A 12,143-nucleotide genomic window follows, 5' to 3' on the forward strand; every position below is an offset into this window, starting at 1 on the left:
TAAAACAGCTCACACCCCATTTATTATTTAAAAATACTTTGTTACAAAAGGAAAAAAATACAATGCAGTATAAAAGATTGACAGCGTCATCAAGTTTATTACACAATTTTCAACCTATCAGAAAGACAAACAAATCACCGACAACAGGGGGACGGGGCCGTGGCCTTTTTGAGGGTTGGGTTTTTTTCCTTTTGCTATCAGGAAATAAAACTAAAAATTGTGTCATTGAGTAAAAACAAAACAAAAATGGGGAGAAAAAAATTCTCCGGGTAAACGGCTCTTCTGGTATTCTATATATTCCTCTTCCTTACACTGTCACCTTACTTGGTTTTCTCTACATTTTAAAAAGACACCCGGAGCTGCTCTCACGGATAAGCGCATCACTTAACACTTGGCCAGCTGTGTGGGGTGCCATGTTCTGAAGTGGAGGTGGGGATGGGATCCGGGACAGGGGAAAGAAGGAGCTACAGACCTGTAGCCTCTGTCCCACGGGAATGTGCCTCTCCGACCCTGGGGGGACTCCCTCAGTGACTGACCGAGGGCTGTGTCAGAAACGTGCAGGGATGAGGAAGGGTTCAGTCCAACTCAAGTCTCTCCCCTCTGAGCCAGAAGGATCTCCAATGGCCCTACATCTCACATGCCACGTCTCTTCTCGTGTTAGATGTCACGTGCCCTGTAGATGCATGCATGAATAGCATCCATCGCCCCACAGGTGCCGCAGGACCCTGTTGCCGCTTCTCCCCTCAGCAGCAAGAACATCACAATTTGGATGTCATAGGAAAAGCAATTCCATATGCCCGTGTGAAAACAGCCCCCAGGAGTGGCGGTCCTTAGAGCGCTGAGCTCGTCCAAGTCAGGCTCCACTTCCTCCCTGCTCCTTATCAGAGGAAGAAAGTGCCTCTTCTAGGCAGAGCACGGGGAGCTATGAAGTCAACAGTCAAAAGGTGGAAAGACACCCAATTTGTGACTTTTACCTGTCTACTAGTGCCAGGCTGTCCCACAGTAAGTAAAACTAGTACCTGGGGCATGCAAGCCCATGCTTACATCACACCTGAAGAAAGAAAAGCCTGTGGAAATTGGTTGTATCCTGCTCACCTGGCCTCCTTCCCCACTCCTGGGACTTCACAAGGGCTCATCACCGCTGAGGCCCACCGTCCCCACCCTCCCAATGGCAGTACCTTCCTCTAAAACAAGGAAGCAGCCGTGTTGGGGGAAGGGCTCCTCATGTGAAACGGCAAAGCCCCGGGGAAAGGGAGCGTCTAGCAGAGCTGGTCGCTGCCAGAGGCACCTGAGCAAGCAGCAGCAGAGGGTGGAGGGCGGTGCCTGGCTCTGCGGGGCCCCAGCAGAGAGCGGCCTCCCAGGCCTTCTCTGCTTAGGAGGGCAAGTCCGCAGGGAGGGTGGGCAGCAGGGAGCTGGAAGGGTGTAACCCTCTGGGAGGTTTGGGAAATAAACTGTCAAATGTGTAAGAAGGAAAAGCAAGAATAAGGGAAGCTTTTCATAAGGAAATTTTCTGTTCTCATGGTCCCTCCTCAAGGGACTGGGAAGGGAAAGGAGTTAAACAAAGAAGTGGTATGTTAGCAAGGGGTCTGGACCCTCTTGGCCCCATCAAACCTAGTGCTGAGGGCAGGACCCTGGGCATATTTTGGCACACCCAGTCACTCTCCTAGATCCCAAACGAAGGATTCATTTTCTTTGAGAAGGAAGTCTTCCCATCAACCTCACCGATGAACTGCTCCTGGAAAATCAGAAACTCATGTTTCCTTGAACAAAGCACCATTCTCTATGGAAACCAGGGGCCTGCACATGTTTTCTTCCTGTCTGCCCCCCCTCCCAACCACACAAAGTCTTTAGGTTCTTTTCCCTGGCAAACAGGAGCTGTGGGACTGGGAGGGCTGCCAGGCAGTCTTCAGTCCTGTAGGGCAGAGGGCATTCCCTGGGTGTCTGGAGGGGGTTAGGGGTTTGGAGGAAGGGGGAGGGGTGGAGCGGCCTCCGTCCTTTAATCCTGATCAAGGTGAGGAGATGCAAGTCCATTAAAAAAACATTTGCTTCCAAACAGACTCCTGCAATGAGAACATCAGAAGAGAACACAAATTAGAGGTTACTTTCTGATTAACTGGGGCTCAGATGAGTTACCCTGGCATTTTCTACAGTTACAACACAGGACGTAGGTGACGTGGACAGAGGGAGAATGCCAGCCTGGGAATGTCTGGGAGTGTCTGGCACTGGGAGGAGTGAGGGGCTGGTTGGAGGAGATGCTACAGAGTAGAGAGAAAAAAAGTGACATCCTACTTGAAGGCTGAGGGGAAACACAGACAATGAGATGAGGTCTCAAAGCAGTTTGACTGAAAAAAAAAAAAAAAAAGACCTGGGGTGGAAAAATGTGGAAACTACAACATTTCAAGGAAAGTTGTTACAAGGGAAGGTGGTGAGTTTAACTACCGTTTCAGAAAATCTATTCTGAGCAAGTCATAGCTTACCTTAAGGGGAGGAAAAAATCTGGAAACGGCAGGTACAATGGTGAGAAAACGTGTGTGTACATAACCAAATCCATTAACCCCCTAACATCCAAGAGGCCGTGGCAGGGAGCATGTACTCACACAGGAAACCCCTAACCCTTTCTCCGCTTTTAAAGAAGCCCCAGTTAAAACAGATTTCAAACAGCACTCTCTCGAGTACATGTGCACACGCGCGCAGAGCCCGAGATGTCCTGAGTTGTATTAGAACTCAAGAACCTTTTAAAGTCTTTCCCCGCTGATCACTGCGGGCGAGGGGCCGAGAGCACACTACCAGCAAGCTGCAGCGATCTAGCCAGGCCAGGACACAAAGCAGAGCATGGGAGTGAAAGAAAACAACCTGTAGTCGCCATCTAAGAAACTTAAAAGCGTAGTTAAGAACTTTCGCTGAATAATAAGGCACTGTTAAGCCATTTGTCACATTTCTACCCAACTTAAGATCCCCAGTCCACTCAACCCTTGTTACGATTTTGCAATATTAATCTGCAGGGGGTGGCTTGGTCAGCCTGACCATATAAAATAGAATTAACAGCTAAACAGAAAAAGGGAGATTAAATTCCGGCTCAGGATTTCTAATGTCCAAACTGGCAACACAGCTCGCACACAAATGCTCGCACACAAATGCTCACCCCTCCTGCACACACCTCTGTGTGCTGAAGGAGCTGGCCCGGAACAGAGACACCCACAGCTGTGGGATCCTCCCACCCCGAAACGGCACTGTTTCAGCTGGGCAGCTCAGATTCAGCCATGGCCTCTGCCCTCTGGCTTGTCCAAACACCTGTGCAAGCAGGCGGGTTTCCTCTCATTTCCTATAGGGAAAACTGAGCCCTCAGTGCTTTCTCAGTGTCACACCACTGGGGCTCCTGAATCTTTGCACTGAATCAAAACTGAGCAGAAAGCTGTTTTCACTGACCAGGAAGATGGAAATCAGGTAAGAATGACTGTATTTTGAGGTAGCAGAAGGTCCTAAAATCATGAAATAGCCGAGAACTACAAAAAGTCAAAACCACTGATCATTTAAGAATATCTCCAACTCCAAAGTGTAGACACAAATAGCCCGAAAGAGATGCACTGTCCCTGCAAGACCAGGCGCAGAGGATAACTAGTGCACCAAGAGAAATAAACTACAGTACTCATTTCTTAAAAGGGTGTGGCTACATTTTGGTGATAATGTGTGAATACAGATAGAAGCCAAAGAGTCCTGCATGCCCTGGCCAGGGAGCTCTGCTGGTTAGAGCATCGTCCCAATGCACCAAGGTTGCAGGTTCAATCCCCACTCAGGGCACACATAAGAATCAACCAATGAATGCATAAGTAATAAGTGCAGCAACAAACTGATGTTTCTCTTTCTCTCCCCCCTCCATTCTCTAAAATCAATTAAAAAAAGGAAAAGAGTTCTGCAGTGGGCCAATCAAGACTTTAAGCCCCCAAGGTGGTGCCTACCCTGAGGAAGGTGGGTCGCTGATTTATTGCTGATGCTTGACAGAACGCACCTGTTGGTCTAGAGAACACCTGTTCATACAATATAAAACACCATCGTTTTCTAACCAAAAAGTATGTACTTAACACTGGCAAGTTCTTGAGATAAACGTACCATCTACGCACCATCTGCTCAACATGAAATCTCCTAAGTCGCAATTTGGTAACCAGATGAATCAGGACTGATTAGGATGAGCACATGACAACTGGACATTTGTAGGGTGTCTGATTCAGTTCTTTTGGACAAAATTATTATCTGGATGGATTAACCAACAGAAGACAAATTGAGGAATTGGAAAACCTGCCTCAGAGTTTGCCTGCCTCATCTCGTCACAGGCCTGCGCCAGCCAACTGACCATTTTCTGGGAACTACTGAGTTACAGGGTTTTTCAGTTACCCAAACTGAATAATCCTCACAATGGGAGAAACAGTCCCACATTACAGGTGACAGCTGAAGCCTCAGGTTCAGATGTGCAGCCCCAAAGTACTAATGGTTTGAGGATCTTGCAGTCTTCCTGTCAAAAGGCTGTCAGACACAAAGCCACCAGGAACAGGGACACGCGGTTACATGTTCTAACTACTAAAGTGAATGCGGTCGCAGATGCTAATCTGGGCTCTGACCCCACAAATACTTCCCTGGTCACTCTCGCCCTAGTCAGCTCAAAGGACATGCGCCGTGGGCTGCAGGACTGGATGAGGCAGTGACACCGGACCCACAAGCAACACCAGCAACTGTCTAACTCCAGCAAGAGGAAGGAAATGTGCGACTACAACAGAGGCGACGAGACCGGATCAGAGACCTACTCTGGGCCCACCTTCCCGCCCAACCTGAGAGCCTCAGGGCCAAGCTGTTTGTGGGCCCCACCACCCCTAGAGTCTGCTTTTCTAGAGGGTATGTGGGTACCTCCCAAAACTCAACCTGCTGCAAAATCTAGAAAGAAGTATCTAGAACACACAGCCTAACTGGTAACTTTATGTGGGGCAACCTAGACTTCAATCATGTCAAGCACCCTAAGATTTTGTGGAATGAATGAGTGATTGGAAGAATAGAGAAGGCAGGCAGGTAAAAATGTTACTAACTTTTCATTCTCCCACTGGCCTGTCACCTACAGAAGACAACAGAATTCCCAGCTATAACTGCCTAAGTTCGTGGCAGACAATGTTGGACAACACAGCAGAGGGCAGTAGCCAAACATGACAAGACTCTTGTCTGTGTGTGCAGTAGGCTATCACTAAGAAAAACACAACAGACTTTTTCAATGGCTTACAGTCCAGTTATTGCTTGTGACCTTCAGGCAGTCACGGGTGGTGGGGGGGTCTCCTTTCCCTTCTTCACCCAGGCATCCATCTACCCACCCAAAGATACCAAAAAGAGCTCACTATGCTTTCTCCTCACCCTCAATTACCATTACTGAGACCAACCAAACAGTCACAAAGCCAAGGACATTTTCACAATGCACTCAATGTGAAATGACAAGGTTGAGAAGAGACCCCCAAAGTCACCTGGATCACACAGCAGACCCCAGGAACCACAAACAGACCCTCCTAGCCAGAGTCTAAGCTACTTTTAAATATCTCCACAGAGAAAGAGTCAACAACTCCTTTTACTTGCTTACACACTACAAACAATCTTTGCCACAAGCTTTCTTTCAGTCGGGACGGCCGAGCGCAATGAAAACGACAATGAAAGCAGAGCCGAAGCCCCTGGATCCAGCCACGCCCAACGCAACTTTTCAATGACCTGACCTGAGTTAATGTGGCCCCCACCCCAACTCTCCTGAACATGCTTTGCTTTGAAAAAATTTGCTGTCGATATGTTTTTTTCCAAAACAAATATACCCTTCCACTGAAGTATCCCCCACAGAGTCTCTAAAACTATTAAAAATAGTTTTTTCCAGACCAGCTTTTTCTGACTGAAGCATCCTGATTTTTAGAATCTTTTAAACAGGTATTAATTCTTAAAATCATTAATGCTGCAACTTGAAAACAAACATGTAGGCAATGGTCTTACTTTTCTGTATTGGTCAATTTCCCTGACTTTTTCACTTGGAAGTTTGGCGGGGCTGGTGCACACTGAGGCCGAGAACGAGGCTACGAGAACTGCCTGAGAACGTACAACGTGACAGGCACTACAAGTGCTCAATGCCTGTGGGTTATCTCACCGCACACGCAGCAACGTGACGAGATAGCTACTTTCATGACCTTCGTTTACAGAGCGGGGAACGGCAGAACAGAGAAATGTGCTGGAGGGGGGAGTCACATCCGGGCACTGCCCGCAGTGCTGCGCCCTCAGCCCTCGGGGCTGCTGGCTCACACCCAGGGCAAGGCGGGCATGCAGCCAACAGAAACCGCTTCATCTCATGTCCATCTCAGACACCTGACAAACAAGCGGGAAGTCTGCCCTTCTGAATTTTCAGCTACCTAAATCAAAAGTCAGCCCATTCTCTTTACTTGCTTTAAAAAGAGGGAGAGCTCTGGCCAGGTAGCTCAACTGGTTAGAGTGTCATCCTGATATTCCAAGGTTACAGGTTCCATCCTGGTTCAGGACACACACAAGAAGCGACCAATGACCATAAGTAAGGGGAACAACAAGTCGATGTCTCCCCCGCCTTCCTCTCTCTAAAATCAGTAAGTAGGGAAAATAAAAACAGACAGACAGACAGACAGAAATCTTCATTATCAGTAACTTCTCTTTCAGAAAGATCACCCGCCAGGCAGGCGCGGGCTCCGTCCCACCTTTCTCAGTGGTGCCGGTCCCGCTCTCTATCCCGGTGTCTCTCATGCTCTCGGTTCCGCTCTTGGAAATAATCATCATGCCGATCCTCGTTGTGAAGCAGGTCCCGGTGCCGCCTGCTGCTCTCCCGGGACCTGCTAGGCGACCTCTCTCGGGACCGGTGTCTTTTCCTATTAGAAAGATCCTTCAGCCACACTCAGAGGGCCTACCACATTCCCTCCAGAAGCGGTGCGTTTCAGTGTCTTCCAGGACTGTCTAAACCCGCCTTCCACTACTCTCCATCACGGATGGACCCGCTGCCCAAAGGTTTCAGCTCTCGAGGTCCAGTCTTTTTTGAGAAAATACTAACAGTTAAGCTTGTTGAGATCTTATTAATGTTATCAGGCACAGTGCTAAGAGCTTTGCATCAATATCTCACCTAATCTTCACAAGAGGTCTGTAAAATTAGCACTGCTATTGTCCCTTTTTTAAAAGTGAGAATAATCAGGCTTAGAAGGTTGAATAATTCCATTCTCAAGGCCACACATGTGGCTAGAAGCACAACTGGGATTCAAATCCAAGTGTGTATGGCTCCAAAGCCCATGTTTTTAGCTATAGTCTATCTTTTTTCCTAGATAAGCCCACTGCTCCACCCAACACAGATTCCAGACCTTAGGTTAACTTTGTCCCCTTTCAGACGGGAGGACCAGGGCTGCTCTTTCAGCCAGGTCCCTGCCAGAGGCCCTGGGCTCCTTCCCTCCCCCTGCCACTACCTGGAAGAGTGCTGCTCAGGGCTGGTAGGCCACTGCAGCCGTCAGCAACTCACCTGGACGAGCTCCCGCTGGCACCCACACTGTAGGACTTGGCTTCAATGCCATGAAGGCAGTCCTTAAGAGAGGAGATGAGGACACGGCAACGCTCATCATTGGCAACCCGAGACTGTTTGATCACAGCGATGGCCGTGAGCAGCGTCTCAATCGCGTCACTGTAATCCCCTGACGGGGCGGATGGAAAAGGCCAAGGATAAGCAGAGGCCATAAACCAAATGGACCAAAAGGAGAACTCAGGAGGACACAAGTCAGGAGTAACCGGCTGCCCCGCCAAACCGCAGTGAGACAGATCAGGCAGCAGGGGCGGGTGTAAAACTGGAGGGCACCTACATCCCGAGGGTCTGGAACCACCGGTGCTCTCAGACATCGTCAGTGGGGGTACGCACTGGTGCACCACTGTCTGAGGGCTGTGCGACCACATCCATCAGAATAAACCATGTGCAGACTCTTGACCGAGGAATCCTGAAAATTTTCTACTTCTGCTCACAACTATGTGTGAGTTTAACCATGTCTGTGTTAGGGTTGTTTGTTGTATTACAGAATTAGGAACAACCGGAAGCTCCTTCGACAGGGTCTGGCTACAGAGTTACAGAACACTGGCTGTGCAGGGCACTACGTGGTTGTTGAAACGCATGAGGGTAATTTGTGTGCAAACAAAGGAATCCATGTAAAGCGCTTAGCACAGTGCCAAGCACACAGTAAGGGTTTGATACATGTTAGGTATTATTGCATATAACAGATGTTCAGAACATATTTATCTGAAAAGTTACAAAACAGAATTTCAATTTTGTAAAAACAATCAAAACTATGCATGTGTGTGCGTGTATGTATCATCTGCACAAAAAATACCTGGAGGATAACACAGAACGGTAAAAGGTCCTCGTGTAGATGACTTTATCAACACTGCATACTTTTGTCTAAATTGTATTATATATGGCATAGACACATGTATACATACACATGTACATATTTAATTTTTATTTATTTAAATTATGCTGCCATCAAGAATCAGTCCCTTCACTCCCCAAATCTGGGCAACACCTGGCAAGGACGGGGGTCACAGGTCACAGGTCGGGTGCTCGCACAAAGCTTTTCCAAGCTCAGTTAGGAGCATACGGACAGAAGAAAATGCAAGGAAAACATGAAACCAGACACAGGCCCAGTGACAGCGAGGACAGGAAGCTGCTTCTCCGAGTGAGGCAGTAAGAATAAGCTGGGAACTATGGAGGAGTTCAGCAACACTGGGGTGTCAGCTCCACCAGAGGAAGAAATGTTTGCCTACTTTATAGGTGTCCAATAAATGTTTGTGGTTTGAGTGACTGGAACGAGAACAACAAAATCAGAGGGAGAGAGAGATTTGATTTGTGACCCTCTTGGCCTGAAGGAGATGGTGGAGAACGATGATTTTCATTATAGTCCTCTGTGTATCTGACTTGTCACAATGAGCACAGGCTACTTTTAATTTAAAAAGATTTATTTAGCCCTGACTGGTGTGGCTCAGTAGACTAGGCATCATCCTGCAAACCAAAAGGTCGCTGGTTCAATTCCCAGTCAGGGCACATGCTTGGGTTGGGGGCCATGTCCTCAGTTGAGGGCATGTGAGAGGCAACTGGTCGATGTTTCTTGCCCCCTCTTTCTCCCACCCTTCCCCTCTCTCTAAAAATAAATAAATAAAACGTAAAAAAATCCCAACTCATTCAGATGCCAATGAAGATTTTCTGGAGGAAAAAAAATATAAGAGAATATGTACACTTCCTGTGTTTAACCTACTCCATGGATTCAAATTTTGCAGCCAAAGCTGAGGAATTGTGGAAAACAGATGACAATATCTAGGGTTAACTTGGAGATCTGACAGTCTACATTTACATTCATTTGGGAAATCACAGGAAGCAAGCGAACATGGCTAATGTCATGAAATGAAACTTGAACCAGAACCCTGAAACTTCCTATATTTTCTCCCCTTAGAAACCAAAAATTCTGTGCCTGGAGCTCTCAAGAGTCACAGCTTCCGGTTCTGCCTACTTAATACTGACAACAGGGCAAAAGTTACCTCTTCAAGAATGTTATGCCTTAAGATGGCACCCAACAGACTTACTTGCCTCTTTCTAGGACAGGCTACATGGAGGCCACCACCAGCTCTCTCTAGGCCCCCAGAGGTAATTAGATTCCATATCCACCGTCATCTAGTTGTGGCGTCAGCCCTAAAACCCCAGGGTCCACACTTAGCAGTGGATCCACCACACAGACATCAGGGCCACTGAGGTAAAGATCTCCACGAGGCAGGAACTTCATTCTATGACTAATACCACAACAAGATGGTATGATTTATACTCTAGGCCCTAAGTTGGTTTTCACAGGGCAGGTCTAGGCACAGGCTAAAATAACACCACTGGAGCGCCCCCAAAGCCATGCCATTAGATTACATATTGCTTTTCAACCTGTGCCACTCTTGAGAATCTAACAGTGCTCCAACTTTATCCTGTTGAATTTCTTGCCAGTGGAAATGACAAAACATGGAAAAACAATGGAAAGACTAAGACAGGGGAAGGCAGCCACAGTAAGGGTGAGTTACCTGCACTGGCTCCAGATACCGCTTTGGAAATGGCACTGCTGGAAATTGCTCTGTTTCGCTTCATGATCTCTTCAAATTCTGCTTCACTCACTGAGGAGGGCGGAGGGCCCGAATCTCGGCTGCACAGAAATAGCACCATTCCTGATTGCACACCCTTATTGTCTTTACTATACCCTACATTCATAGCCTCCCTAACAGCCACTTACATCACTCATTTTAATCAAGTCCCCTAAAAAGGGATATGAAGGACGTGGTTTCCATCAAGTGGTTAGGGTGCAAACAAAACATCAAAAACATTATCTAATAGATAAGTATTTCCCAAGACTCAACACTATGACAACAGGATTTCCATAAGGGAAAATACCAGGATTCAGAGCTCAATTCCTTCCTCAGGGAGAACAAAATGCTTCACTGTCTACTCTATTGCACCTGGCTCAGATCTGAAAGGAACGAGATCGTCTTACCTGCCATGATGGTTATAGGGTGCCGAGGCCTTCATGTATGTATCTGGTGGAGGCCCCACTGTAGCATTTGGTGGGGGGAAGAAGGCTGGGTTGAGGTGAAGGGCAGGTGGGATGGCCCCAGGGGGAGGTACAGCCAGATGAGGAGGTAATCGAGGAGGAGGGGGCATGAGATGCTGGTAGTGGATGCCAGGAGGAGGAGGAGGAACCCCAAAGCTTGAGGAGAGAGGTGGTGGGGGTGGCATTGGAGGCGGGGGCAGACCCATCAGGGGAAGGGCTGAAGGAGGGCGATTGAAGTAGGGCAGCACACTAGGGGGCTTATCCACACGGGCAGATGAGGGCACAAGGTTCTCAGAGGGTGTGGCCCGTCCGTCAGCAGAATCACTCGATTCTCGAGAGTGAGCCCGTGGAGGTATTCCTACGAAGCAAAAAGAACCACTGTTACTGCCCGGGCGCTAGACGAGCCCACAGGACCCGTTCATCTTTCAGCAAGTCGTCTGACACCACACCGAGGAAGGGAGCAGACAGCTGAAAAAGAAAGTAAAATCATCCATCGCCTCTTCTTTGGCCTCAGAGAAAAAGGTCAGAGGCAAATTAGTTAAGACATAAACCCACTTATGTCTTACCAGCTTAAATTCTGTATGTCAAAGTATGTCCTTTATCCAGAGCCCTCAGTGCTTCACACGTTATTTATCCTTAGATTTTTTATAGTTTGAGGTACAAAAAGGCCCCAATAACCCACGAGAATATGACGATGTTCAAGTACATTCATTACTGTTCAACTGGACTCAATCTAATTTGAAACCCCATGTCTCCTCGTGAGAGTTCAGGGCGTTCCTCCTTAGCCTGGTTCTAGTCGACCTTTATCCTGCGGGACACCTGGAATGTTCTCCTTGCCGCGGCACCGACCAGGGAGTTTGGGGGGAGAGGGAAGGGGAAGGGATGGATGTCGCCTCCTCTGTCCATACACCAGAACTGGCAGCTGGGATGAAAAAAGGCACACAGCAAAGAGTAGAAGATTGGAGACTGAGAGGTAAAGAGAAAATGGGAGACAAGCCAAGAAAAGATCTGCCCACAGAATGAACAGATGGCACCCAGCTGATGCAGGGACTCCCAGCAAAAGCTTGGTATAAAACACGCCTCAAACCCGGGGACTCCCGCCACATTTCAATGGCCCAAATGTGCCACCCCATGGAGCAGCCCTACCAGGAGCACCATCATAGCCTGCTGGTACGGTGTTGTGCACCACACGGGCACGGGACATGTTTGTGTACAGCTGGAAACACGCTCTGACACCGTCAAGTCACCTGGTTAAGTTTGTTCCCTCTCTCCGATTTAATAGTGTACTTTACACCTGGTTAACGTGGAATCCAACAGAAGAACAGGACCATGTGGCCTTGGGAGTCTCGGAGGTAGAAAGATGCCATTTGCAGACGAGAGTGGAGAGAGAAAAGTGTGCTCCTTACTAAAACGTGTTAGTGAACCCCAACTCCTGATTGAAGCACAGGTGGGGTGAATCACCCTGGCAGCCACCGTGGCTTCTACACTGCAGTGTATCACCAGTGCCTATCATAG

General features: G+C 48.1%; 1 protein-coding gene across 6 annotated transcripts in view; it reads right to left on the reverse strand.

Moving 5' to 3' along the window:
• Positions 1 to 12,143, reverse strand: part of CPSF7 (cleavage and polyadenylation specific factor 7) — a 22,518-nt gene continuing 10,375 nt past the window's right edge. For 3 of the 6 annotated variants that reach the window (XM_028514600.2, XM_028514599.2, XM_028514601.1), the window contains exons 6-10: positions 10,572 to 10,986; positions 10,108 to 10,226; positions 7,532 to 7,700; positions 6,729 to 6,896; positions 1 to 2,060 (exon numbers count right to left, since the gene is read on the reverse strand). In XM_028514600.2, the coding sequence (XP_028370401.1) occupies positions 6,734 to 6,896; positions 7,532 to 7,700; positions 10,108 to 10,226; positions 10,572 to 10,986 (866 nt within the window). In that variant the 3' untranslated portion in view covers positions 1 to 2,060; positions 6,729 to 6,733. Of the gene's footprint in view, positions 2,061 to 6,703; positions 6,897 to 7,531; positions 7,701 to 10,107; positions 10,227 to 10,571; positions 10,987 to 12,143 lie in introns of all 6 variants that reach the window. The other 3 variants (XM_036029535.1, XM_036029533.1, XM_036029534.1) reach the window with 1 other exon arrangement.

Source organism: Phyllostomus discolor, chromosome 6 (assembly GCF_004126475.2).
Source record: "Phyllostomus discolor isolate MPI-MPIP mPhyDis1 chromosome 6, mPhyDis1.pri.v3, whole genome shotgun sequence".
In the NCBI taxonomy this organism is placed as follows: domain Eukaryota; kingdom Metazoa; phylum Chordata; class Mammalia; order Chiroptera; family Phyllostomidae; genus Phyllostomus; species Phyllostomus discolor.